Below are 27,942 nucleotides of genomic sequence, written 5' to 3' on the forward strand. Positions count from 1 at the left end.
CGGTGTAAGTCGGGAATAACCGCTGAGACTCGGTCTGAGACGGGCAAAATCGGTGGCGCGCGCGAGTCACTCGGGCGTCCGGGGGCCGCCATTTTCCTCCAGTGAGGGAGAGAGTCGCGAGGCATCAGTAGTTGGAGGAATCTAACGCGTTTTCGCTCGCATATCGTTTAAGTTAAAAGCGGTGTTTTAGGGTGTCGGGCTTGTGCTTGACAGCCCAGGACCCATTAATACAAATAATTATTAGCCGTCAAATTTCGTTAGTGAGCTAACGAGTATTCCATTGCTGAGTAAGTCTGGTGAGGTGTATCCAGCAGCGAGCCGACCAAAGTACCAGAGCGAGAGAGAGAAAACTAGTGGCGGCGGCTTTATACGCCGGGAGGGAACAACGCCGTGTCCCGTGTGAGTGAATATTGTGATATTGCAAGTGACGCGGTGTTCCGACATATATATATATACATATATTTACACACATATATATCACATATGTATTGTTACTTTGGTTTTTAAATAATATATAAGTAATATTCATCTCCACAAGCATCATCATCTTGAATAGCAGTACTGGAGGTATTTACCGGCTATTACACCCCGACAGGTTGGTATTTGTTGTTCCCAACAGCAATATAAATTTTATATATTAATTTTAAGCCTAGAATAATGGACAGTAATTATTAAAATCAAGTTAGCCGACATCTAAAAATTTTTATAATTTTTTCTTATTGAAAAAATTATTACAAAAAAATTTAATTTGTAAAAAACTTTTTATGAAATTTTTAAAAAATATTTTTTTGTTGAAAAAAAAAAAAAAAAAAAAAAAAACTAAAAATGTCGGCTAACTTTAGTATTATATTGTAATTTTTTTTATTAAGTATTAATGTTAATATTATTTAAGTATGCTGAGAGTTTATGCTCGGTGTTAATGGTTAGAGATTTATCACAAGTACATGTATATTTATTGTGGTGTGGTTTGGTGTGTATATTACATTGTTGGTGGATACATTGGATCTTTAAAAAAAATGTAGATAGACCGAGCGCGCAAAATTCCGCGCGCCTTTCTCCACGATACGATGAAAACGACGAGTTTGTACGAATAATACTCATGAGAAGGAGCACGATACAACGACACAACCGACCACCACCAGAATAATGTGAGAGAGAGTTAATATATGCGTGTGTATATAATATAATATAAGTGTACACGCGTGTTTAGTGCGCGTGCCCCTGTGTGGTATATACATCAGGACATTTGAACGTAACGATGGAGATTGTAAGATCGTGACTAAGGTACCACAGTGTGAGAGAGAATCACCGGGGTTTGCTTGCTGGACGATCCAGAGATGGACGACGCTATGGAGGAGCTGAGAAGTTAACTTGAAAATTGGATAGAAGAAAAGATTTTCTTTTAGTTTTGAAAAGGAGTTTTATTTTTTAAATTTTTATATAACTAAGTAGTAAAGCCCTTAAATAAAAAACAATCTATAATATTTTTAGTGTGAATTAACATCCATGATGTGCTTATCAACTTACTATAATTGAAAAATAATATAATAGAATTTTTTTTAAGTATTAATAATTTCGCTTAAGATAATTAATTAAATTATTAAATTTGAGTATTTGGCGGAATGAAAAAATTTAAAATGATAAAAAAACCAAAGCTACATTAATTTACCTTCTTGAGGCTGTGAGAAAAAGATACTGTGCTGAATAAAGACAGTCTGGAGTTGAGCTGAGACGAATAGAAGTAACACGGCTTTTAATATATTGCGATACTGGACATACGCATACGTGTAATTTTTTTTTTGAAAAGTTTATTATTATTTTTCCACAAACAAAAGTTACATAAATGTTAATACAGGTTAAAAAATACAATAAAAGAACTGTAACATAATTGTAATAAATAATATTAATTTTATTTTAGCCTAGCTATAATAAATAGATCTCGCCAAGAGACATATCGGAGATTGAACTATTTAGTGTCAGAAACATAAATAATCTTAACATTCTTAGTTAAGTCATATAATTTTAAAGAGATGCAAAAAGTTGTGAATATGTAAGCATCTAAATATCGCATACGTGTAGTATGGATATATGTTAAAGAATGATATTTATATTTTATATATTATGTGGTCTAATGTAAAGACTGCTGGTATTATATGGATGGAGGAGGGAGGCTTTGGTTTGGTGGAGTCAGTCTCAGTCGGGAGACGCCAACCAAGAGAGGCCTTTCTTTTTTATTCTTTTAAATTGCACGCGGACGAACGGTCACTAAGCCTCCATTATCCCGTCACCGTTTTTCACCTGTCCCTGAAAAACCCTACGCTATATATATTTATATGTATCCCCGCTTCTTTGTCCTCAATAATTCTCTTTAGTCGGCATTTTTACTTTTGTTATGATTTCGTAGTAATTGATCGTACCATTGGAGCACACGTCATCAATATTATGTTTTTGAATTTGATGATCAAAATTGAAATATTATTTTTAAAAAAATTGTTTTGATAATAATTATCAGTTTTATTTAATGCTGAGAACAAATTGTCATTATTTAATAAAATGATAAAAAATATAATGATAATTGTAATGATATAGAAATTTTTTTCGAGTTTTTATCGTGCAAATGCCCAAGGCGATCGCAACATTTTAAATATATATATAAAGATATAGGTATATAAATTTTACGATGACATGTGACAATCCATTGCGTTAATTACACACACCGACAATGACGCTCTTGAATATGTCACATCAAGAGTAAAGAGACTAAAGCTACAGTGACGTGACTCACTGGCCTAGCAATTTATCTCTTCAAGTAAATGGTGACCAATGAACTCGCAGGGACGGTTCTAGAACGTGCGTCATTTCGATCAACATCCACCGAGTCTGGATATCCTTTTTTTTCAAGCTTTTATTTTCATACACAGCACAAAGAGCTAAAAAAAAAAAAATAAATAAAAATAGACAGATAACTTTATCAAAAATTAATAAAACTTTGAGTACCAAAAATAAGTTTTTTGTGGCAATAAAATATTTCAATCTACTTAACAATAATCTAAAAGCTATTGATTGTAAAAAGAGATTATTAAGCAAGAATTTAGGGAAGTGGATTAGATCTATTGAATGATATTGTTTTATATTGCAAATTATTGTACTATCAGTCTTGGGAAAATTTTATTACCTAATTATTATTTAACTTGATGCATATCTTATTAAATATTATTATATTTTTCTGGTGTCTATGCACACACAGAAAAACAAAATTTTTTGCGCCCAGAAAATTTTAAGGAAGAAAAAAGTTATTTTGGAACAAGAAGAAATTTTTTTGAGCTAAGAAAATTTACACACCAGTCAAGAATTTATTTTTTTTTTTTTCAGTCTAGGTGTCATAAACTTCTACAGAATGTAAACCAGAAGTAAAATAAATAAATAAATAAAAAGCAATTCCACTAAACCATAAATCTATTTTATAAAAATGATATATTGGAAATTTATTGCTCGGTATTTAGTACAAGAGTTATATTATGTGTGTGCATAAATATCAATACATATTGAAAATATAAAGGTCAAAGGTTAAAGCAATGGTGATCGTTAAAAAGATTGCTCTATACACAGCAAAGTAGCCTAGATCTCATTTAAACTCGAAACTGGATAATGGTGACCTCGGATAAATCTTTGCGTAACTTTCGCCAAACTAAACGCAAAATAAACGGCACTTGAGTGGCACAATGTCGCACTCGCTTTACCCTTCATTGAATCTCCCCACTATAAAAGCAAGTTTCAAGTTTGTTCCTCTCTTCTCTTCGGTTCAGCATTCAGAATGTATATATGTAAGTACAAGTACTGTTATATACAGAGAGTTGCGTGCGTTCAAGCATTTGCAAATGTGTTAGATCAGCATGTATACCGTATAATGCCTAGCATACTCTCATTGCAGCCAAGTGAAACAGAACTACACCGGCCAACGCAAGTGGATAGAAGGAAAGCCTTTAGTATTCAAACGAGCTCGAGTTATACACAGCCTTACGTAATTTACTCAACGTAGACGTCGACGTTGACGACGATAACAACCAGCCACGCCGGGTGACTACACCAAAACGACAACACGACAACGGTTGCTGCTTATTCAGCAATGTACTGACCTGTATTCTTAGCCGGACTTTTTTTTCTTTTCTTATTCTCATTAATATTTATTTTCACCTCTTCAAACTACTTTTCAGACAATTAAAGAATTATGTCCAATAAAACAACACCAATCGATAGCTTGAGCGATTAATAAATAATAAATAAAAGCTATCAAGTGACATTGGTGCGGTATAAGAAGGATAAATGACCTTATATTGAGATCAAGCATAAATTTTATCACTCAGGCTTCCGGAGTGTTATATCAGAATCAACAAGCATTAACATTAACGAGAAAGAGGTAGAGCTGAATATATCCGGCGGAGATAATACTTCCGCAACTACTGTGTACTCCACGCTGTTTCTATTGAGCGTTTCTTTGGTCTTGAGGATCGTAACAGGTGCTCTCTCACCCTCCAGCGATTTAATTAATTATCTTATCTCTTCAGTTATACTACATTATATTCTCCAAACTCTTGTAAATATTTTAGTAGTGCTAATTAGGTTTTATTGTTATTGTAATAACAATAATCAATAAGTTTCTTAATTATTTTTTACCATCTCAGGTGCAGTGCAGTGACATCTGAGTGGTATTTATTAATTGCAATTAAATAATAGATTCAGCTACCGTTAGAGCTTGTTGCTTTTAATATTTAAGCAAGAATGTCTAAGCTGTACAGAGTCAATATTGTAACTAATTTTATAGCTTCTTTTTATACACAGAAAAAAAAATTGAACCAAGTTAAATAATTTTGTTAAGACAATTTTTTTGGTTCAAGAATTTTTATCTTGATTAAAATATTTTTTTCTTTGTATAAATTTTTATTTATTTATATTATACTAACAATGTAAATTATACTTAAGGTCCTTGGATAAAACTTGTTCAAATTATTGTAAAAAATTGTAAAATTGACAGCTAACTTCAGTATTATTAATCATTAATTAAATACCTAAAAACAAAAAAAAAAAAAATGAATTTTTTAGTTGTTGATGTACATCGTATGAAGCTATTTCAGCTTCTTAATGCCAAGCTAACTGACCTGAGACAACCTCTCAAAGACATTAAACCACGGATAGTCATCACTATTATTCATCTCCCTACGGCTATTTGGTGGCCGTTATATAGTTGGTGTGCTTACCTACTTTCCCGTCTTTACGTAAACTCTGGAGAGAGAGTGCAGCGACACGAGAAGAGTATTAATGGCAGACTGTGAACAGATAAAGATGAAAATTAAGATTGAGATTGAGATTTAAATGTATATGAGTTGGTTACATGTAATGGAAGAGTAGCGCATCCATTGTAAACAGAATCGAGCGGTAAGCAGCTCTCCGGGATTTCGCGGAAGAGTCTGGGCTGAGGAGGGGCCGTTAGCGGAACACGCCAGGATATGAGAAGGGCGAAGAGCGATGAGAGAAGAGAGAAGAGTAACGAGTGTAAAGAGAGAGTGAGGGAGAGACGGAGATGGAATGAGCGTAGAAGAGGGAGACTACGACGACGACGACGACGACGACGAGCTACACTGTCGAGGGTGGGAAGTTGCCGGGACATCGATCGGGCCGGCCATTGCTTGCCACACTCAACTATACTATGAGTCAAGATGCCATTCCACCACGAGAAACCAAACTCCATCAAAGTATCAGCCTGCTGTACTGGCAGGCTTGCTATGTACTCTTAAATAAGAGTATGTACAGCCAGCGTATACAAAACGTTTTATGTTTTTCACACTTAATCTTTCCCCACTGTTGTATTACGTGCTCTGTCATTACATTACATTACATCACATACGTACAGCACAGTATTAATGCCACAGCATAAGAGTCTTTGTTTTCTGCCCGGCGTCATTATGTTCAGTTGAGGACATTGTAATTGAGAATGAGAAAAAAAAAAAAAAACAAAGAAAAGAAAAGACTTGGGTCTCCCGTGACGTGTCTCCATAACGGCCAGAGAATTACGCTTTCGATTTAGAAAAGAGTAATGAGAGAATGAGTTCTAGACTTTCAGTACAGGGAGAGAAGGGAACCAAAGTTTTGCTTTTGCGAGAGAACTAAACTCAGTTAACTTTGCTGGCAAACTAAACTTTCCGCAAAGTTTAAGTAGTCGGTACCCTTCCTCCATTCTCTACCTTTACTTTACCTTATTCTCTTTATTTTTATTGCTTTTATTATACCTTTACTACTGGTGCTTTTTGTTTTAAATCTTCAGCTGGGTCCAGTTGTCCAACTGGCCTACCGGTATTCATCCGATGTTTATACGTGCACTGGAAAAATTTTATATTAAATTTTACTATGTTGCATTCTTGGATTATAACGAGACTGATGAATTTTATCAATTATTAATTGAGCAATAAGTTTACTGTGGGACATTTTAAAATTTAATACGTACAATTATTGTGATGAAGCTCTAGACACAAAAAGATAAAACTATGTAAAATCAATAAAATTAAATATTGTAAAAGTCTATATTACGTTGTTATAAAATATTCCAATCTTTTACCTACTGAATATAAAGAATTGGCGGAAATTAATAAGATGAATAAGGTTAAAATGGAAAAATGGTTAACAAATACACAGAATCAACTAAGTTTCTAAAATAACACAATCTTAACCAAATATTAAATGTCAAAATTTAATTGTAGTTTTTCTTTGGAAGGTTCATGAGAGAGTGACTCAGTTATTAAATTAATATTATTTTTATCACTAGGCATTAAGCCTATCTCTTTTTCCCTACCCTACGTACAGATAATCATTTGTCTCTTCAGGGATTATATGTAGTTATATATACAACTATATACAGTAGCGCTCAAACGTATTTTAACAAGATTATGCGTTAGTTTTTTTCAACAATGTCAAAATAATTTAGAGCCACTATTTTTCTAATATTTTAAAAATTAAACTTTCTTTTGTTACGAACAAGAAGCACTTTGATACTGTTCTGTCGATTATTTATTTAAATAAACAAATCCAACAGCCTAGGCCATTAATAGGGTTAATAAGAATACAATAGTTAGTATATAAAAAATTTTTGATGTATAACAAGATATTTTATAGCTAGCATAGTAATTCCATAGTTAAATTGCTAAATGAAAAGACTAATGATAAGTTAGCAATTGCAACTCAAGAAAATAATAGCAATTAACAAAAATAAAAAGAAACAAAATAAAATAATAATAATTCTTATAACAATTATACAATTGGACATATTTAACGCCATTTAGTTGCTAATTTGCCAAGTATTATTAAAAAGCTGTTCATATTTATTTTTAATTAAACCATTAAATATATTTGTAAAAATACTTTTGAACGTTACTGTATGTATTTTTGGGAAATAAATAAATTGATTAAATTTTTCATCAGTCCAGGAATGCAATGCACCATAGTAAAATTTAATAAAAAATTTTTACAGTGTGTATCCTAAATGTATACTCGTCCAAAGTTTACCTATCAAAAGAAACTTTTAAGAAAATATTATTGTTAATTTAATTGATGAAATATTGTTTATGTCACCTGGTGGGACGAAACAAGTGCTGGAGACAAACTTGAGAGTTTATTGTCGCTAGGGGTGGTACCAGAATGCTGATGGGATGTAGGGTAGAGTAAATCTCTCGTAGACTCTGGCTCTGGCTCTGGCTCTGGCCTTCCCTCGAATACGAGTATTCTAACTAGCTAGTGCTCTCTCGTTCTGCTTCTCACTCGCTCACTTGGTGAAGCAAAGTTGCTCCCTGGTTAGACAATAATTGGATAACTTCGCCCTCGTACTGGACGGCTATCTCCCCTCTTCATACCGGCTTTATGCTGCTTGCCTCACCTCTCACCCTGGAACACAACCTGGAAAAACTCTACACCTAGATCAAGTACGGACTGAATTGAAACTACTGTTACATCCACTAACTTCTAGGGTATTTAATAGTCATCCGCTATTTATGCTACTTACTCCATTAATTATTTTATTTTATTCTATTTTGTTTTATTGAAGATTGGCGATTTTAAATTACCTGATAGTTTATCAACACTTCCGTATAATTGAGTGTTTTCTTGTGGATAGAGAATTTAATCTCCAGTTTTATGTTCTCTAATCCTTCCTTGTCTTTATCTCGATTATTTTTAGCGAATCTTGGTCTTTTTTTCGAGATACGGATTCCGTTTTCCCTTAGTTGGCACAACATGTGCCCGAGTAAAGTCAAAGTGCTTGAATTTGCACACTCTGCGGTAGTATCCAGTTCGAAAGATCTCGCTGAGTCAACCACCAATCACATTTTATAGTTTCTCTGGAATATGTATTTTTATTACATATTTTTTTCTATAATAAATTATTGTTATTATTATTATTATTATTAAATTAATTATTTGGATATTTTATATACTTACTTTTTTTACAATAAAAAAATGTATATTAAAATTATTAGACATTTAATAATTAAGATTTTTAAAAAAAGTAAATTTTTAAATAAAATAAAAAAATAAATTATCAAACTATCGGTATAAATTATTATAAAACAATTAAAATATCCTTTAAGTATAACGTTTAACTTCTATTAGCTCAGCAAAATTTCCTCGAATATTACTTTTTCTTCTGTAAGCTTCTTAAATTTTTTTATACAACTCATTCATAAGACATCGTATCGATAATATCCGTTACATTTTTAAGTAACTCATTGGATTATACTGATAAGAAGATTATGTCGATAGAAGATAGTCATTTTGTTGCTGTAACAAATTTAAATGTATCAATTATTATTAATTTTAAATAACTTTATTATATATTTTACTCACTCAATAAATATTGTATATTTTTCCAGTTAATTCAAACAAATTCTATAAAAAATAACAAGAAATTTTTATTATTATTATTATCATCATTAAAAATTTTTTAAATAATAATAACATTGAAATTATTATTAAAAAGTTTTAAATTAATAATAATTTCAATGTTATTATTATTGTTATTTTTAAAACTTTTAATGATATTAATAATGTCTAAAAATTTGTACATTGATTATTATTATTATTATTATTATTAAAATTCAAAAATTAATATCAATAATAATAATAATAACTAAAAATTTGTTCATTGATTATTATCATTATTAAAGTTTAAAAATGAATATCAATAATAATAATAAATTTCTTCATTGATTATTATTATCATTATTATTATTAAAATAAAAAAATTACTATTAATAATAATAATGACTAGAATTTTTACATTGATTATTGTCATTATTATTACTAAAATTAAAAAATTAATATCAATAATAATAATAAATTTCTTCATTGATTATTATTATCATTATTATTAAAATTAAAAAATTACTATTAATAATAATAATGACTAGAATTTTTACATTGATTATTGTCATTATTATTAATAAAATTAAAAAATTAATATCAATAATAATAATGACTAAAAATTTGTTCATTGATGATTATGATTATCATTATTAGAGTTTAAAAATTAATATCAATAATAATAATAATAATTTAAAAAAAATAATAATAATAATAAGAATAACTACAAATTTGTAAATTTATTATTATCATTATTATTATTAAAATTTAACAATTAATATCAACAACAATAATAATTAAAAATTTCTTCATTGATTATTATTATCATTATTAAAGTTCAAAAATTAATAATAATAATAATAATAATAAAAAGAAGAAGAAGAATGACTAAAAATTTTTACATTGATTATTATTATTAAAATTAAAAAATTAATATCAATAATAATAATAATAATAATTTTAAAAAAATAATAATAATAATAAGAATAACTACAAATTTGTAAATTTATTATTATCATTATTATTATTAAAATTTAACAATTAATATCAACAACAATAATAATTAAAAATTTCTTCATTGATTATTATTATCATTATTAAAGTTCAAAAATTAATAATAATAATAATAATAATAATAAAAAGAAGAAGAAGAATGACTAAAAATTTTTGCATTGATTATTATTATTAAAATTAAAAAATTAATATCAATAATAATAATAATAATTTAAAAAAAATAATAATAATAATAAGAATAACTACAAATTTGTAAATTTATTATTATCATTATTATTATTAAAATTTAACAATTAATATCAACAACAATAATAATTAAAAATTTCTTCATTGATTATTATTATCATTATTAAAGTTCAAAAATTAATAATAATAATAATAATAATAATAAGAAGAATGACTAAAAATTTTTACATTGATTATTATTATTAAAATTAAAAAATTAATATCAATAATAATAATAATAATTTTAAAAAAATAATAATAATAAGAATAACTACAAATTTGTAAATTTATTATTATCATTATTATTATTAAAATTTAACAATCAATATCAACAACAATAATAATTAAAAATTTCTTCATTGATTATTATTATCATTATTAAAGTTCAAAAATTAATAATAATAATAATAATAAAAAGAAGAAGAAGAATGACTAAAAATTTTTACATTGATTATTATTATTAAAATTAAAAAATTAATATCAATAATAATAATAATAGTATTTTAAACCGCTACGTAATAGCACAGTTGCCCATTATCGCTTAATCGTTTAATAGGAGCAGCGACTCGAACTCTGAAAAACATAAAAGTACCTTCAAGTGCTTGATATATGAGGAATAATGAAATAAGTAAAGTAATGAATAGAATGTATCATCTATATACATACAATATACTCACACATATAACAGTGAATGCGTATAGGATGGCGCCACGTGTCAGCAAATCCGGCATTTTCCGATCAGCAAAAGCGCGCACGGGTTTATTACAATCGAAAACTATCCTAAATAATAAAGATAAAGGTACACACACACCACCAAGTACAACAGTCATTGCCATCTTTATTTTCCAAGAGTAATCCATCAAACTTGGGCATTTTTCCTCTGAATCCTCCGAAAAATAACAAAAACCTTTTATTATTTATCATTATTTTAATTGATAAACCACTTATCAAATTAAGCGTAAGTGTAAAGAGATATCGGACATGAATAAGTATAATGGTAACATGACCTAAAAACATTGATCTTAACGTTGACCAACGCCAGTCTTGTATACGTGTAATTCTAAAAACATTAGCCCCAGCCAGTAGTCTCTGGATACGGAACAGTGAGTGTGTGACATTTTACCGGTATTACTCTTGTAATTTATCCCATAATTAATTATATTTGTGTTTAAATAATTATTTTATTGCTGCTTTATTCATTGGATAATAAAATAAATGTAAGTTTTTTAAAAAATTACACTTAAGTTGTTTATAAGAAGCCGGCGCGGTTGAGGTAACCTCAAATTTCGCTCAACACTTCTCACTTTCACCACTCGGTTTAATTCGAGCATCTTTAAGTTACAAATTATACATATTTAATTACTATAAATGTAAATAATTATTAAACAATAATAATATTATTTCAAAAATTTAATTTTAATAAAATAAAATAAATAAACAATAATAAAATGTTTACGTTTTTTTTAATTGTTTCAGGAGTCGGTAAACAACGTGATCCGTGATGTATTGGAGATTCGACGATTCGCCTTCGGAAATACAAGATAAATTGGTGATGCAAAAACAATCTGTGTGACAAATCATAAACGTTAATAAGTGCAAATCTAAATAATTTTAGTTTTTTTTTTTTTTTTTTTTTTTTTATGTTTAAATAATTGACACGGTGTTTCATGAAATAAACATCAGAAGAGGATATTTTTAGTTGATTTGTGGTTTTTTTTTTTTTTTTTTTTTTATTTTTTGTTTAACAAGACACTGGTTTTATAAGTGGGTTAATTTTTATACGGGTTATTTTGATATACTATCAAAGTGAGAGATTTAAAAATAGGGGGGGCTGTTTGACCGATGGACAAACGGAAGATGTTGACGAAACGCCCTCGAATGGATACTATGAGGGGCCCAATTGCCAATGGGCCCATTCAAACTCGCCCGTTGGTTGCTCTGCTTGACGGACGAGACTGTTCCATTGAGATGCCAATTTTAAAAGACGTTGCTACTGTCGCTTTTTGCGATGCACAATCCACATCTGAGATTCACGAAAAGGTATAATTATTTTTTTTATTGTCTTAATTTTGGTTACATAATTAATTACACTTAAATTAGTCTAATAATAAAGTTAGCCGATGTTTTTTAATTAAATTATTTTTTTTTATTTTTTTCTAATAATTTTTTCAATAAAAAAAAATTAAAAACTAAGTTAGCCGATATTTTTTAATTAATTGATTTTTTTAATAAAAAAAATAAAACATAAAGTTAGCCGACGTTTTTTTTTTTTTTTTATAATGATTTTTTCAAAAATCAAAAATAAAATTAACCGACGTTTTTTAATTAAATGATTTTTTAAAAATTTAAAAATAAGAATAAAGTTAGCCGATGTTTTTTAATTGAATGATTTTTTTCTAATAATTTTTTTTGACAAAAAAAAATTTTGAATGTCAGCTAATTTAATTTTCATGAAATAAAAAAATATTTGATATTTTTTTAACGAATAAATTATATAAAAAAAAATTTAATTTATAAAGGCTCTAAAAAATTGCAAATTAAATTTTTTAAAAATAATATTCTACACTTGGATTATTTTTAAAAAAATTGTCAAGTGTCTTAAGTATCATAACAAATAAATAATTAAATTCTAATGAGCGATTGAGTCATCATATTTGTTAAATAGATAAGATAGTAATTGGTCGGTTGTTTCAGGTACTAAATGAAGCCGTAGGAGCTTTGATGTGGCACACGATTATTCTGACGAAAGAAGATCTGGAAAAATTCAAAGCCTTAAGAATAATTGTCAGAATTGGATCAGGAGTTGACAACATTGATGTAAAAGCTGCTGGTGAGCTGGGCATTGCTGTTTGTAATGTCCCCGGGTATGGAGTCGAGGAAGTTGCCGATACGACACTTTGTCTTATTCTGAACCTCTATCGGCGTACATACTGGCTAGCGAACATGGTTCGGGAAGGAAAAAAATTTACTGGACCTGAGCAGGTAATTTTAAACCACTTGTAGCTTATTTAAAAATTATTATTAGGTTTATTAATATTAACATTAATTAATAAAATTAAATTAATATTAAAAATAAAATACATTTTAGGTACGAGAAGCAGCACAAGGATGCGCCAGGATACGAGGAGATACTCTCGGAATAGTCGGGTTAGGAAGAATTGGATCAGCAGTCGCCTTGCGCGCCAAAGCCTTTGGATTTATCGTCATGTTTTACGATCCGTATCTTCCTGATGGTATCGAAAAATCGCTTGGTCTTACTCGAGTGTACACACTGCAAGATCTTCTCTATCAATCAGACTGTGTGTCTCTCCACTGTACCTTGAACGAACACAATCATCACTTAATTAATGAATTCACCATTAAACAGGTAATTTTATCACTAAATTAAATTTTTTATCAATTGATTAATTTGTTTAAAAAAATTTCTAGATGAGACCTGGGGCATTTTTAGTAAACACAGCCCGAGGAGGGTTAGTTGATGACGACGCGCTGGCGGCTGCCTTAAAACAAGGCAGAATCCGCGCAGCAGCCCTCGACGTTCATGAAAATGAACCGTACAATGTCTTTCAGGGTCAGTCCAATGCGCAATGTGAGTCTTATCTGGCCTAGCCTAACGGTTCTATTTACTAAACTAATTTTAATCCTCTTTCACTTTCCGCTTATCTCCTTGCCGGTGGAGCTTTCTTGTAAATGACCATGAGCGTAGTATAAATAGCTAGATAAATAGATACATTTTATACACTGAAAAAAAATTTCACTTAAAAAAATTTTTTAACCAAGTAAATAATTTTAAAGAGTTTTATTGTCTTGAATCAAGACAAAACATTCTTGATTTAAGTAAAATCTATATTATTAAGAGTATTTAGGCTGCATTCGAAAATGCTCTATCTCTAGATACATAATTAAGAAAAGATCTCGTATCTCGGGAACTATTGACATTTTTAAAGATATAAGCTCATCCCGATGTTACACTCATTGAGACCTTTCATTTGAGTACCCACATCAATTTTTCATATATTTTACATATTTATATATATCAGAAATACCATATATATAAAATATATAAAAATTTCCATGTGGGTACTTAAATGAAAGGTTTCGATGAGTGTAACATCGGGATGAGCTTATATCTTTAAAAATGTCAATAGTTAAAAAAGTACAGTGCAATTTAACAAAAGTCATTATTTATTAAAGAAATTTTTTACTCAAATTAAGATGGAATTTTTAAAAATTATTTATTTGATTTAATTTTTTTTCTGTGTACTTGTTTATAAAAATATAAATAAGATAACAAAAAGTGGTAGGTTGAAGATAACATTAATAATTATTTTATTGTTTTTGGTTCATCAGGTCCGTTGAAGGATGCTCCCAATTTATTATGTACACCACACGCGGCATTTTACAGTGACGCAAGCTGCTCAGAACTCCGTGAAATGGCTGCGAGTGAGATACGACGAGCTATCGTTGGACGTATCCCTGACTGCTTGAGAAACTGCGTGAATAAGGAATATTTCCACTCTTCCACCGGGTAAGACTTTTAAGACGATGAAAAAAAAAAAAAAAAACAATAAATAATTTTATATATATTGAATATATATATATTGATAAATTGAAAAGCAAAAAAAAAAAACAATGAAAGAAGCCAAACTTAAGACGTAAGATCCCTAAGGACCGAATTTTTTTGTTTTTTTTATGTGGCTTAACTTTCATTGGGGTTTAAAAAAAAAATAAAATAAATTAATGTGATAAATTTTCTTTGAGAGACAGTCGTTTGTAAGATTTAAGAGTAAAAAATAGATATAAAAAAAAAAAAACTAAGAATTATTTTTAGCCGTTGAGTTTTTTTTTAATTAAAAAAATCTATTGGGCAGTTAGTAATAAGCGATTTATCGAAGTGGCCGATTTGTTTTGACTTTCTCCAGCACTTACCCTGAGTCGATCAACGGTGGATACTATGGGGGATCATTACCAATTCAACAGGCCCACTCGACGACGCCCCACGATTCAGCGCCTCCGCCACCTGGAGGTCACTCCGCCGTTGGCGTAGCTAGTAGTGCTGGTCCAAATTCTTCGGCGGGAGGTGGGAATGCCGGTCCTACCGGTCCCGCGGGGCCAACGGTAGGCGGCGCCGGTGCCGGGGGTCCAGCGTCAGCCCCACCGACTGCTGGATTACCCGGTCTACCACACAGCATAGTGAGCGAGCCTGACCCCCGGCCAAGTCCACCTGCTCCGAGTCCTCGTTGACCTTGAACCCCCAGCGGTATCAACAACTTTCAGCACCACCACCACCACCAACACCACCTCCATCATCCTCCAACCTAACAAACCTCCTTCTCCTCCTCAGAACATTATCATTGTCATGGTAATCATTTTTAAGATAATCACTCTGTGCACCGACTAAAGACTTGAGACTAAATATTAAAGACCCTGATCTACATCACCGCTATTAGACTCTACGCGAAAAGAACAAGATTATACTGGATATAATCTCAGATTAGATTGAGTGAAAAAAATTTCAGATAGTAACTAGTATAATCCAGATTATAAAAATTCAGATCATAATGAGAATAATGTAATTATAATAATCCAGATTATAATGAGTATAATCCAAATTATAAAAATCCAGATTATAATGAGTATAATCCAGATTATAAAAATCCAGATTATAATGAGTATAATCCAGATTATAATGAGTATAATCCAGATTATAAAAATCCAGATTATAATGAGAATAATGTACATTATAATAATATGAGTATAATCTAGATTATAATGAGTATAATCTAGATTACAATAATCCAGATTATGAGTATAATCCAAATATCACTTAGTATAATCTGAATTTTTTTTTTAGCTACTATCTAAAATTTATTTTCACCACAGATATCACTGATTATAATCTGGAATGATATCCAGTGTAATCTTGTTTTTTCCGTGCAGACCTTCGACGGGACTTACTACTAATTTTGACAGCTACAATGGAAATTTATTATTTAAAAATAAATATTAAAAATAAAAATTAAATAAAACAATTATTGTTATTATGAGGTAATTAAATTATGACACTTGAATTAATTTTTAAATTAATTAAATTTATAAATTTATAAACAACAACGCCATTATTAACTATTGACAGTGCATTATTGTGAAGAAATGTATTCCAAAATCTGTCTACTGCTTCCGAGATAAATAATTTAAGGAAAGTAAGAACGATCGGACGAGAGAATGATTAAGAGTGGGAGTATATAAGTTTAATAATAAAAAAGAAAGAGAGAATTTAAGTATAACCTAGTAGTGTAAGACAGTGGAAATAATAATAAAAAAAAATTAAATAATATTGAAAAAAATGAAAAAAAAAAATAATTAAGCAGAAAGATGTTAAGAAATATGATTGAATTTGTGTGAGAGGTAAATAATAAAATATGAGAGAGAATAAGAGAGAGTGCGTTTGCTTTTGCGTTCGTGAATCTCTGGCAGTAATGTTGTGTATTTTTTTTTCTTCTAGTTTTATTTAATTGTGGAAATTAATTACGGCACAAAATTATTTTTGAGCGATTCCTCCTTTTGATCTGCGGCATCGCAATTACCGGCAAATATGTGTAAATTCGCATTTATACACATTGCCATTATATTATATCATTTAATTTTTTTTTCTTTATTACAAACATAGTAATTATATTATTTTAATTTTAATATTATTATAATAATTAATTATAATTATTTTAGTGATTAAAAAAGCTTCGCCGTTTTTAATTCCATTGATCGAGTTTGTTGGTTCACCCATAATAAATAATTTTTATTTTTCAATGTAATAACAATATACTTATTATCATGCACTAACATTGTTTTATTTTTTTTTTTTGGCCATACTTTCACTGGTGGGAGGAGGTGGATCGATTTTTATGGAAGTGGATACAGAGGAATAAAATTATTTATAAATGCTATGCGATAGTCTTTAAGATAGCGATTAAAAATAAAGAAGAAATACATGAAATAAAATAAAATAACAAGGGAAGAAATAAATAATTTGAATGTTTGTGAGATCGTACTATTAAATATTAATGTTAATTATATTTACAAATATAAATATATAATTATCAATTAATAAGTAAATTCCGTGTTTGTATAAATATTTTTTTTTCTTCACTATTACACCGAAGGAACAAGATGACACTGAATATCATCTCACATTATACTCAGTGATATCTGTGGTAAAAAAAAAAATTTCAGATAGTAGCTAAGAAAAAATCCAGATTATACTGTGTGATATCTGGATTATATTCATTGTAATCTGGATTATACTAGCTACTATCTAAAAATTTTTTTCACTTAATATAATCTGGGATAATATTAAGTGAAAAAAAATTTTAGATAGTTAAATAAATCTAGATTATACTGTGTGATATCTGGATTATACTCATTGCAATCTGGATTATACTAGCTACTATCTAAATTTTTTTCACTCAATATAATCTGGGATGATATTGAGTAGAAAAAAAATTTCAGATAGTAGCTAAAAAAAATCCAGATTATACTGTGTGATATCTGGATTATATTAGCTACTATCTGCAATTTTTTTTCACTTGATATAATCTGGGATGATATTAAGTGAAAAAAATTTTTAGATAGTTGTTAAATAAATCCAGATTATACTGTGTAATATCTAGATTATACTCATTGTAATCTGGATTATACTAGCTACTATCTAAAATTTTTTTTCACTCAATATAATCTGAGATGATGTTGAGTAAAAAAAAATCCAGATTATACTGTGTGATATCTGGATTATACTCATTGTTATCTGGATTATACTAGCTGCTATCTAAAAATTTTTTTTCACTCATTATAATCTGGGATTATATCCAGTGTGATCTTGTTCTTTTTGTAATAAAAGTGTGAAGTTTCTATTTAATTTATCTAGATCTCTTTTTTAAATCGATCTAAAAAAAACTTCCTCCCGGAAATAATGCATCTGTTGTAGAAAAAAATATTGTGGGTAACCGCGATGGTAGACACTTATACCAATTAGAATTAGTTTTTATTTTTAAAAAATTGTATTGATAAGTATGTGCGTGAATTTTAAATTAGTTGCTGGAAAAAGAAGAAACAAAAAGAGCAAGTGTGAGAGTATGAGCGTGTAAGAATGCTATTCAAGTTTTATTGATAGTTATAATGAGTAATTATATTAAGTAAATTTAATGCGATATTACAACTTAAATATATTATTAACATGATGATGATTATAATATATCACCGATATAAACGTCATTATGATAGAAAATTTTTCGATTAATAAATTTACTAATTAATAATAATTATTGATAATAAAAAAAAAAGATAAAATTTATTTTAGAGACCGACATATCTTTTAGTTTTATTATTATTTACTGTAATTATTTTTTGGTTATTTTTTATCCAACTACCATCGCGGCTGAAGTCACTCCAGATTTATTTTATTAATTTTAATATTTATAATAGCGATGCCTGCAGCAAGAAATCGTGAGTGCTAAAAATAAAGTTGTACTTTAATATAATTATTATTTTTTTTTTTTTTAATCTTAGCGATCAATTGTCTTTTTTATTTACTGATACAGCTCCAAAATTTTTTTCGTGAATTAAAAATAATTTTTTGATATTATTGGCTAAACTATGGGTCATATAAAAAATTTTTTTAAACAAAAATTTTAATTTTATAAAAAAAATGTCTTATGATTTTTTTATAAAATCAATAATTTCACCCTAATTTAAAAAAATAGATTTATAATTATTAAAAAAAATTTTGAATTTTTTATTATGAATTTTAATTTTTAAATTCCAGCAGAAATATTGGTTTTTTTTTTTTAAATAGACATTTTTTTTTTTTAATTAAATTAAAACATTTTTTTATAGGATTAATATTTTAGCAGTAATATTAAAAATTAGAAAAATTTTGTCTAAAAAATTATTTTATCTATTAAAATAATTTAAATTATTTTAATTAAAAATTGAGAAGCTTTGATCGTTAATAAAGAAATAAATAAAGAAGAAAAATAATAAATCACAATAAATTTCTTTATAAAATAAATTACCGACACTGCAATCAGTATTTAATCTCTTTTAAAATTAACAAATATTATTTTAGCAATAAATTAACACCCACAGGCATAATAATTGTCTTGGTAATTAGTACCCACCATTTTGCATAAAATAATAATTTTAAAAAATTATTTTAAAGTGTTTGCTTAAAAATACATCATTATTTATTTATTTATTTATTAAATAAATAAATAAAATGTTTGCTTAAAAAATACATCATTATTAAATATTAGAGAAGAGTGAACGTAAGAGAATGCAAGAAGTGTAAATGACTAAGAGCGAGACATAAAAAAGAAGCGTTGATGATTTTCATTTAAACAATATTAGTGAGGCAAAGTAAAATATAAAAAAAATGAAAAATGACGTTATATAAATCCTCACGTATTAAAAAAAAGTAATTTTAATTATAACAGTATCACAAGAGGCCTCCTTCCTTCTCCTAAAATAAAAGCGTTAGGTTTTGAACGAAGAAGAAACAACATGTGTATTTAAAATTAGTTACTCTATTATTTTCTTGTATCACTTGTATATTATTTATCGTCTTCATTATTCTTCTTTAATTAATTAATTAATTAATTAAATTAATGCATGTATATAATGTATGTACGCATGATTTATATACATGCAGTCTCGATTAATGTGGTGGATATAATTTAAGTTTATAAATTTAAGCTACGGGGGATACAACTTAAATGCCAGTGGACAATTTGAGGAAGACAAGAGTAACTAAATATATTATTAATAATATTAATAATAATAATAAATAAACAAGACAAGACATTAAGGTGGTGTGAAAACCGCAACATTAATATTAATTATAATTAATAATATCTATTATAATAAATACAATATTTGTACAATAATCAACGGTGCTGTGGTGAATGTTGCGGGCTTCTGCACCCGAGACCGTTCCCTTTTTCTGACCCTCTACTTCGACCAGCGTTACATTACCCCCCTTTTTTATTTTATTTTTTTATTAATAATTAGTTTATTAATTTAATAATTTTTTTTTTTATAAATAAGCATGTCGTTAGTTATAACAATAAGTATTTATATTTATATTTTTATAATTTATACTAGATCACTTTTATAAAACCAAGAGTCTTTTTTCTTGAGTTATTAGTGCAGCTGAAGCAACAATGCAACATTGAGATCAATATTTTATTTTATTTATCGTTTCGTTGGCGAGAATTCTTTATTTATTTCGTTGTAAATTCGATCCTAATCGGATGACTGTGGGGATCCGACTACTGTACTGCATGTTAATGTCATTATTATTATTATTATTATTATTGTTATTATTATTAATAGGATTATTATTATTGTTAGTATTATTAGAATTGTTGTTATTAAGTTTACCAAATAACGACCAGCCTGTGGTATGTCACGTTAGAGTGCCACCGTGGACCCTCATGTGCCTATTGAGATTTCCACTTTGGCTGAACCGTAGTAAGCACAATTTACACTGATACGGCTTCTCTCCCGAATGAATTCTCAGATGCTTCGTCAACGTCGAGCTATCCGAGAAGGCTTTCTTACAAAATCGACACCTAAAATTTTTTTATTGCAATATTTAATAATTGGATGATGAAAAAAAATTTTCTAGCGAAATTATAAATTCCAAATTACATACACTGAAAGAACAAGATGACACTGGATAACTTCCTAGATGATACTGAGTGAAAAAAAATTTCAGATAGTATAGCTAGTATGATCCAAATTACACTGAGTATAATCCAGATATCACGCAGTATAATCTGGGATGATATCCAGTGCCATCTTGTAGCTTCTTTAAAAATTTATGTAAATAAATGGTAGGTACTCACCGATAAGGACGTTCTCCAGAATGAGTTCTCATGTGCGTCGTAACTGAGCTACTTTGTGAAAATCTTCTGTCACACACTGGACATCTAAATGGTTTCTCTCCAGAGTGTGTTCTTGCATGGGCTGTTAAATTTGCTGCTTGGCTGAATGCTTTCGAACAAGCGTGACATCTAAAATGTCATCAACTTCATTAAAAATTTTGGAATTACATTTTTATTATTTTATAATTTTAAAAAATCAAAAAATTCACTTAGTAATTTGAATAAATTTTTTTTATGTAATTATTGAATTTAATCCTTCGTTGGTCGCGTCTTTTTTAGTTTCTCGCTCGCACTATAGCAAGTCTCTATAGGTTGAGTAGTTGTTAGGCGGCGATTCGCTCATAGCGCGACCAACGAAGGGTTAAATTTACTGAAAAATTTTTTTTTTAATTAACTAGTTGCTAATTTATCATTAAAAAATCAGCAGACAATTTTTAATGAATAAATAAGTACTAAAAAAATATATTAAAAAAATTGCTCTTTTTTTTTAATTTATAGAATTAAAATTTTTTGTTTTAATATTCTTGATAATTTATTTATGAAGAAAAATTTATAAAAAATTAGAAAAAAAAAAAATTGACGGTAATTAAAATAAATTTTTTTTAATGCAATTATTGAATTTAAATTTACTTAAAAATTTTTTTTTTATAAACCCTTTTTTTATAAATGTATACAATTAAAAATCGTTTTTTAATATTTTTGATAATTTATTTATGAAGAAAAATTTATAAAAAATTACAAAAGAAAAAAAAATTCACTTGGTAATTTAAATAAATTTTTTTTATGCAACTATTGAATTTAAATTTACTTAAAAATATTTTTTTAATAGCTGATGCTTAATTTGTCATTAAAAAACCAGCAGAGTATTTTTAAATAAAAAAAAAAATTTTTTAAGAATTGCACTGATACTTTATCTTTAAATTTATGCAATTAAAAATTTTTTTCTTAATTTTCTTGTTAATTTATTTATAAAAAAATTTTTTTTAATTGTCTAATAAATTAATATAATTTATAAATTTAGTGTAATAAAATAAAAAAATCACCTAAATGGTTTTTCACCAGAATGAGTCCTCAAATGAGTCTTCAAAGTGCTCGGGCGTGCATAAGTTTTACCACAAATTCTACATAAATTCGGCCTGCCATTGTCATCGCTGGAATTAGACACAGCTCCGGAAGCGACACAGAGCGCGTGCTCGTTCGGTGGTTGCAGTCTCGCATGGGGGTGAGAATGCGGGGTGTGTGATCCGATGATTCCATTGGTCGGGACTTGATTCACCCTCGACTGGGGCTCAGGCACGGGGTTGTATTGAGGGGCGGGACTCAGCAGAGGCTCCACGCCCCACGCGGATGCATAATTCTGCTCGTAGCTGTCAATAGCAATTAAATATAAATATCAATAAAATATCAATACAATAAAATCTTCAAAGAAGATATTTACCCAGGATGCATGTTCATGTTCATCGTCATGTTCATCGAAACATTGACCGACATTGCAGGTCCAGTCGCGTAGTGACTCGGAGGAACAGGTGGAGGCGCCAAGTTTTGGCCATAGTCTTGAGAATAGTGGTGGTTTGCATTCGACGGGCTGTAGTATCCGCTTGTCGGGCTCCCAGGATGCACAACAGCGTGTTTTAGAGAGAGAAGAACGTCAGCTACACCCTCGCCGTTGGGATTCCCTGGCCTGGGTACGCAATCTGATCTCGTGCATCCCCAGCTATGCATTGAATTTTTATAAAATTATTTTATTTATTTATTTACTTATTTAGTTATTTATAAATAAATAAATAAATCAAATTATTAAAAAAAATTTTTTTTATTAAGAAGTTTTAATATATCTATTAGCCTGTAAAAAAAATATAGAGGGCAGTCACTAATGTCAAACATTGTAACAAATGTAATAATAATATTTTAAATATTTTTTAAAATAAAAATCTTTAAAATAATTAATTTTAACTTGTAAATTTTTAAATTGTGCAATAACAAGACTTAGAATAATTTTTTAAGGAATTTTAAACACTTAAAAGGCAAAAAAAGTGATTTGTAAATAAAAAGACCTTTTTAAATTATTGATATAAAAATGGTGAATTTAAAATTCAATTAATTATTTTTTTTATACAAATTATTATTTATTTAGCTTCTATAAAAAAATTATCACTTGCAGGAAGCACAATTTTTTAGTTTTAAATTTAAAAAGTCCTTTAAAATTAGAAATTTATTTGAAAATTTATTAAAAAATTTTTAATTCCGCATAAAAATTATCAAATAAAATTTATTGTGTAAACACTTGAATATAAATTATAAAAATAAAATAAAAAATTTATTTTTCAACTATTTAATTATTTTAAGTCACGTAGCTGTGAAAAATTTTTAAATTCCGTCCCGAAGTCCGATATGATATTTAAAAAACAGTGCGGATATTGTATAATTGTTTTCTGCGTAAGTTTCTAAAACTCCTTAAATTATTTTTAACTTAAATCTTGAATTTAAAAATCATCCACCACCAATTTAAAATAATTAAAAAAATTTTAAACCACACTGAAAAAAAAATTAACTTGAATCAAGAGAAAAATTCTTGAACCAAGAAAACAATTTTTAAGAATTTTATTATTGAATCAAGACGAAAAATTCTCGAATTAATTAAAATTTGATTAAACCAAGAAAAATTTTTTAGTTTAAAAAATTTTTTCAAATCGAGAAATCAAAATTCTTATAAATTATTTACTTGATTAAAGTAAATTTTTTTTTCTGTGCACCATCGTAAAACTTCTTCCCACAAACTCACTTATAAGTCGCCGAACAAGGACTAAAAAGCCCAGGAGGTAAAGGATCTAGATCCAAAGGCGGCAAAGGGAATCCCGCCATGTCGTCGACCCAAAAACTGGCCCCAAATTCCCCGACAACTTGGCCCTGTCCTTGGTTCTGAATATGCTGCTCGTTGATGTCGTCGTTAGGGCTGGCCTGCAGCTCCTGGAGACTACCTAGAGCAATGGCGGCATCTTCATGCTGCTCGTGTTCATTCAAAGTGTCTTCACTCCCAAGAACTCCCAGAGAATTTCCACAAAGTCCACTAGGCCCACAAGGGCCACAAGGGATGCTTGCCTCGATCCCGACCGGTCCTGAAGAGTACAGTCCCAGAGCTGTCGAACACACACACTACTGATCATTGATCCTCGAAATTTCTTAGCTATTAATAATAGACTCACCTGTGCCGAGGGTATAACTCGGCTCCGAGCTGTTGGCTGTATGGTGGTTTTGCAGAAACTCCATCTCGGCTAATTTCTGGAGCGTTTGTTACCCCGGAAACCACCCCCTTGCTTCCCGTATCAACTCTATATTATATATCTATATATATATTGTAGATATTCAGCCTCCCTCTCTGGATAAAGTGGTCCAGCCCTCGTCGTCCTGGCAACGGCAACTCCAACTCCAACTTTAACTCTTACTCCAATCCGCCGGTCCCGGGCGTTTTGATTTTTTATTTTATAAATAACGCCGCTATTGAGCCAGACATTGTTTCTCAACATACTCTCTATAATAAAATTAGTGAAATTTTCATTAATTCAGGTAGTGAAAATTTTTTCACTGTAAAATTAGTGATTTTACTAGATTAATCAGTGGACTTTTCACTAGCTCAATTAGTAATTTTAAATTTCACTAATTCAAAAGTCTTTTTTATCAATTACCAGTTACTTTGTCACTAATTCTACTAGTGGTTTTAGAATTCACTAATTACGCAGTTGTTTCTACTCGGTTGTCAGTGACAAATGACTTCAATCTTCACTGATTTAATAGCGCTTGCACTTAAATTATTAGTGAAATCTTCACTAATTTTCGAGTATTATTTGATATCGCTAATTAAAAGTTGAAAATTACGATGCAGTCAATGAATATCTCACTAAAATTACCTGTAATTTTATTTTTCCCAATTTAGTTGTAAATTTCATTGTATACACGGAAAAAAAATAAACTGTAATAAATAACAGTCGATTTATAATAAGTAAATGATCAACTGCTGAAAATTACCATTTCAAACAGTAAAATCGTGATTTTACTATTCACTTTATAAGATTTACTATTTAAACGTTACAATTTACTCTTTAAATAGAGAAGAAAATACTATTTCAAACAGTAATATTCGCTATGTAAATGTCTAAAATGTTTAAGTATAATAATTAACAATTCAAACTTTGATATTTATCATTTCATACCTAAAAAATGATCTTATGATATGTAAAAAGTATAAAATAAAGTTAGTAAATTTTTAATACAAGCAACGTCAATATTTACAAAGTAAAATGGTAAATTTTAAACGCAACGCTAAAAATCAAACTGTAATTATTGACTTATTGCTTGGACTGGTAAAATGTATATTTTAAAAGTATAATTTTTACTGTTTCAAATTTTAAATTCTCCCAGAGTGAGACCCCCTTCTCTTTCATCTGAGTTCCCGTTCTCCTCATAATATGGACTATATATTGAAATGGCAATTTTTACTGTTTAAAACTGTAATTTTTTAAATTGACAGAGTCGATATTTACTATAGTGACTTGTTTACTAGTTTACTGTTTGAAACTATAACAAATTAACGAGAATCCGAGTGAATATTACAGTTTACTTTTTTCTGTGTACCACTCTACTTTTTATGGATACTCACACACATTTTAATAAAAATATAAATATAAATCAAAATAATAAGAGTTTTTTCACTCAACAATAAATTGTTGAACATAAATTCAATAAATATCAGCACATGGATCTTTAAATAGCTATCGGAAAAGTACCAGTGTGTCAAGGGCTTCGCGGGAAACCCGCGAGTTGTTTCATCCGCTGGAAACCCATGCGTTTTCCACGTGCACTCTGGAATTTAAATTTCAACATTTCTTCCTTGTATCCTCGGGTATAACTAACGTTTTTGTAAGCCACATTTTATCACAGCTCTACTAACAAATAAACAATAAATAAAATATTAAAATAAAATCTAGTTAACAATAAATAAATAAACTGGATATGAATTTAAATCTCTAACTTTTGGCACATCACTAGAATGAAAACCTCCCATTATTTCTTCCAAGCTGAAGAGTAGTGCTCATTCGCACCCCTTGACTGACTGACAAGTCAAACTTGACTACCTATCGTCCAGTGACAACCCCACTACAACGTCCTAAGTCGCACCCGCTTCTCCAATGACGCTTCTTCTTTCTTTGTCTTTAACACAAATATCCAAGTGACACTTTGATACTTTTTTTTATATATTATACTGAGGATACTGGGGATACTTCTTACCTAGTTGTGTCTTTGTCAGGTTTAGCGGGACAGTTGGGGATGCCGAGAAGCTGGTGTACCAGCACACGCGTCCAGGTTCCTTCAGGAGGATATAATAATCGATCTTCCACAACGATCCCAGGGAGATAGATCCATAGGGATATATTGTTACGACACCCGGCGAGCATGGTGGTCCTGCCTCGTCGTTCAAACGAAAACATCAGGATCATTCGCTCGTAATGCCTTCCCGAGGATTACTTTCGCCAGGCAAAGTTAATGTCGTGATAATTGTGCCATCACGTGTACCAAAATTTATTTTTCGGTATAAATTGGGATAGTGACACCTGGAATTATTTTAACAAATAAATTATGACAAAAAAAATTGATGTCAAAATTAAAAAAAATTAAGAATTACATTTTTTAAAAACAATTTATTTGTTAAAAAAATTTTTAAATTGTCAAATGACAGCTAAATTTAATGTCATTAATTAATTTAACAGATATTTCATAATTTTTTAATGAATAAATTATTAGAAAAAAAAATTGACGTTAAAATTTTTTTAAATTAAAAATTACATTTTTTAAAAACAATTTATTTGTTAAAAAAATTAAAAAATTGTCAAGTGACAGCTAAATTTAATAAAAATTAATTTAGCAAATATTTGATGATTTTTTAATAAATAAATTATGAGAAAGAAAAATTGACAAGTCAAAATTTTTTAAAATTAAAAATTACATTTTTTAAAAACAATTTATTTGTTAAAAATTGTCAAGTGATAGCTAAATTTAATGAAATTAATCAATAAAAATTAATTTAGAAGATATTTGATAATTTTTTAACAAATAAATTATTAGAAAAAAAAATTGATGTCAAAATTTTGAAAAATTTTAAATTACATTTTTTAAAAACAATATATTTGTTAAAAAAATTAAAAAATTGTCAAGTGACAGTTAAATTTAATGTCATTAATTAATAAAAATTAATTTTGAAGATATTTGATAATTTTTTAACAAATAAATTATTAGAAAAAAAAATTGACGTCAAAATTTTTAAAAATTAAAAATGACATTTTTTTGAACTAATTTATTTGATAAAAAAAATTAAAAAATGACCAAGTGGTTGCTAACTTTGACAACATTAATTATTTTAACCACAAGTGTATGGTCTTATAATGTTTGATTTAATTTGTACGAATAATTAATTAATCAAGTGTTTGTATTACTTATTGCTATTACGTACCATTTGTCAGAAGAGATCATGTTTCATCTGTTTAGGAACAAGCATCTGGACACCTGACTGTAGTTCCGATAGGACATTGCGAATGACAGGAAGAGGAAGTCAACCACATCGAGCTATACCAGGATCAAGTTGACCGATTTTAGTAATATGTGTATAGAGTCATTGACGCGGCATCATTGGGCCCTTTTTTTAAATATATAATATATAATATATATTGTTGTATATAACGTTCTCAGTAACTTTGAGCAACGGCTAGCTCCCACCGGGGATAAGTTTACACTTACGCTCGATTGGATTCTGGGTATTTACATAAAGGCCCACTCTTTTATACTTTAATTATTTTTTTTTTACAGATGTTCC

General features: G+C 28.8%; 2 protein-coding genes and 2 long non-coding RNA genes across 12 annotated transcripts; 1 reads left to right on the plus strand and 3 right to left on the minus strand.

Moving 5' to 3' along the window:
• The first annotated feature begins 93 nt into the window (after positions 1–93).
• LOC123271813 (C-terminal-binding protein) lies at positions 94–15,546 on the plus strand. Of its 3 annotated transcripts, none has more exons than XM_044738248.1 (7): positions 94–595; positions 11,617–12,180; positions 12,835–13,122; positions 13,229–13,507; positions 13,570–13,711; positions 14,491–14,668; positions 15,063–15,546. In XM_044738248.1, the coding sequence occupies exons 2-7, from the start codon at positions 11,983–11,985 to the stop codon at positions 15,382–15,384; spliced, it is 1,407 nt and encodes a 468-aa protein (XP_044594183.1). In that variant the 5' UTR covers positions 94–595; positions 11,617–11,982; the 3' UTR covers positions 15,385–15,546. The 3 variants fall into 3 exon arrangements, with proteins under 3 accessions (XP_044594183.1, XP_044594181.1, XP_044594182.1); XM_044738246.1 differs by having other exon boundaries at positions 96–595; positions 13,570–13,729; XM_044738247.1 differs by lacking the exon at positions 94–595 and adding an exon at positions 11,216–11,357 and having other exon boundaries at positions 13,570–13,729.
• On the minus strand, positions 4,911–8,099 carry LOC123271816. The gene is made up of 3 exons (XR_006510960.1): positions 7,621–8,099; positions 5,157–5,324; positions 4,911–5,066 (listed from the first exon to the last, which is right to left on the minus strand). It is a non-coding gene; the product is annotated as an uncharacterized LOC123271816 (long non-coding RNA).
• On the minus strand, positions 8,908–11,034 carry LOC123271817. The gene is made up of 3 exons (XR_006510961.1): positions 10,818–11,034; positions 10,656–10,713; positions 8,908–8,928 (listed from the first exon to the last, which is right to left on the minus strand). It is a non-coding gene; the product is annotated as an uncharacterized LOC123271817 (long non-coding RNA).
• A 3,861-nt stretch (positions 15,547–19,407) lies between the features above and the next one.
• LOC123271450 (protein glass-like) lies at positions 19,408–27,765 on the minus strand. 7 transcript variants are annotated; one of them, XM_044737783.1, is made up of 12 exons: positions 27,583–27,765; positions 26,364–26,686; positions 26,107–26,285; positions 25,735–25,937; positions 24,764–24,985; positions 24,284–24,609; positions 23,863–24,217; positions 22,519–22,794; positions 22,124–22,447; positions 21,042–21,209; positions 20,575–20,765; positions 19,408–20,470 (listed from the first exon to the last, which is right to left on the minus strand). In XM_044737783.1, exons 6-11 carry the CDS (start codon positions 24,345–24,347, stop codon positions 20,600–20,602), a joined length of 1,353 nt encoding a protein of 450 aa, XP_044593718.1. In that variant the 5' UTR covers positions 24,348–24,609; positions 24,764–24,985; positions 25,735–25,937; positions 26,107–26,285; positions 26,364–26,686; positions 27,583–27,765; the 3' UTR covers positions 19,408–20,470; positions 20,575–20,599. The 7 variants fall into 7 exon arrangements, with proteins under 7 accessions (XP_044593718.1, XP_044593714.1, XP_044593717.1 ...); XM_044737779.1 differs by having other exon boundaries at positions 25,735–26,017; XM_044737782.1 differs by having other exon boundaries at positions 25,735–26,020.
• Positions 27,766–27,942: the final 177 nt, after the last annotated feature.

Source organism: Cotesia glomerata, linkage group LG9, assembly GCF_020080835.1.
Source record: "Cotesia glomerata isolate CgM1 linkage group LG9, MPM_Cglom_v2.3, whole genome shotgun sequence".
NCBI classification, from domain to species: Eukaryota; Metazoa; Arthropoda; class Insecta; order Hymenoptera; family Braconidae; genus Cotesia; species Cotesia glomerata.